The sequence below is a fragment of the Geospiza fortis genome, unplaced genomic scaffold, assembly GCF_000277835.1.
Source record: "Geospiza fortis unplaced genomic scaffold, GeoFor_1.0 scaffold466, whole genome shotgun sequence".
Taxonomy (NCBI): domain Eukaryota; kingdom Metazoa; phylum Chordata; class Aves; order Passeriformes; family Thraupidae; genus Geospiza; species Geospiza fortis.
The window spans coordinates 105,474-106,181 of record NW_005054699.1 but is presented as its reverse complement, the minus strand read 5'-3'; the positions used below and the strand labels follow the sequence as shown (position 1 = coordinate 106,181).

Sequence of the window (708 nt, the reverse complement as noted above, 5' to 3'; positions counted from 1 at the left end):
AACACAAAGTTATCCCTTGGAATTCCCAACTCTTGATCTACTGAATGGTGTCACTTGGGAGGAGCAGCTCTTGGGCTGTGGATCTGCTGTGGGTTCCAGATGTTTTCCAGATGTTTCCACAGTCCAGAGGAGGGCTGTGCCCAGGGACAGAAGTGTGGCACCAGCACTGATCCCCACCAGTGTTTTACAGATGTTTTCCAGATGTTTCCACAGTCCAAAGGAGGGCTGTGCTCAGGGCCAGAAGTGTGGCACCAGCACTGATCCCCACCAGTGCTGCCAGCCAGACCCTGAGGGACAGCAGGGAGGTCCCAGATGCCATCCTGTCCCCACATCCCCACCACCAGGGTGTGTGTTAGTGGCCGGGGGATGGCATGGTGACCCTGGGGACCCCTCAGGTGGCACAGGGTGGGGGCACACAGGGCAGGGACCGGCCCTCGGGCGCCGTGCTGCCCGGTGCCAGGGTTTAGTAGGGAGCAGTGGCCAGGCTGTGTCAGTGCATGCCACACACCACACGCTGCTTGCCTTGGAGTACAGGCTGGTCTTCAGCACGCCCCCCCTGCCATAGCCCAGGGGAGGCCCCCCCAGGCCAGCCTTGCCCCTGCGGTTGTCCACCACAAAGGGGTTCTCACTGAAGGGGATGGGCTGCGAGTCGATCAGACACTCTGGTGCCTCTGGCAGCTGCTCCTGGGACAAGGGGCAGGCCCCGGG

At 61.9% G+C, this 708-nt stretch overlaps 1 protein-coding gene across 1 annotated transcript in view; it reads right to left on the bottom strand.

The window, feature by feature from the left end:
• Positions 1 to 708, bottom strand: part of SCRIB (scribble planar cell polarity protein) — a 106,604-nt gene that overhangs the window by 28,503 nt on the left and 77,393 nt on the right. The window contains 1 exon segment of the mRNA XM_031065202.1: positions 523 to 708. This exon segment is cut by the window's right edge and continues 10 nt beyond it. Within this exon segment, the coding sequence (XP_030921062.1) occupies positions 523 to 708 (186 nt within the window).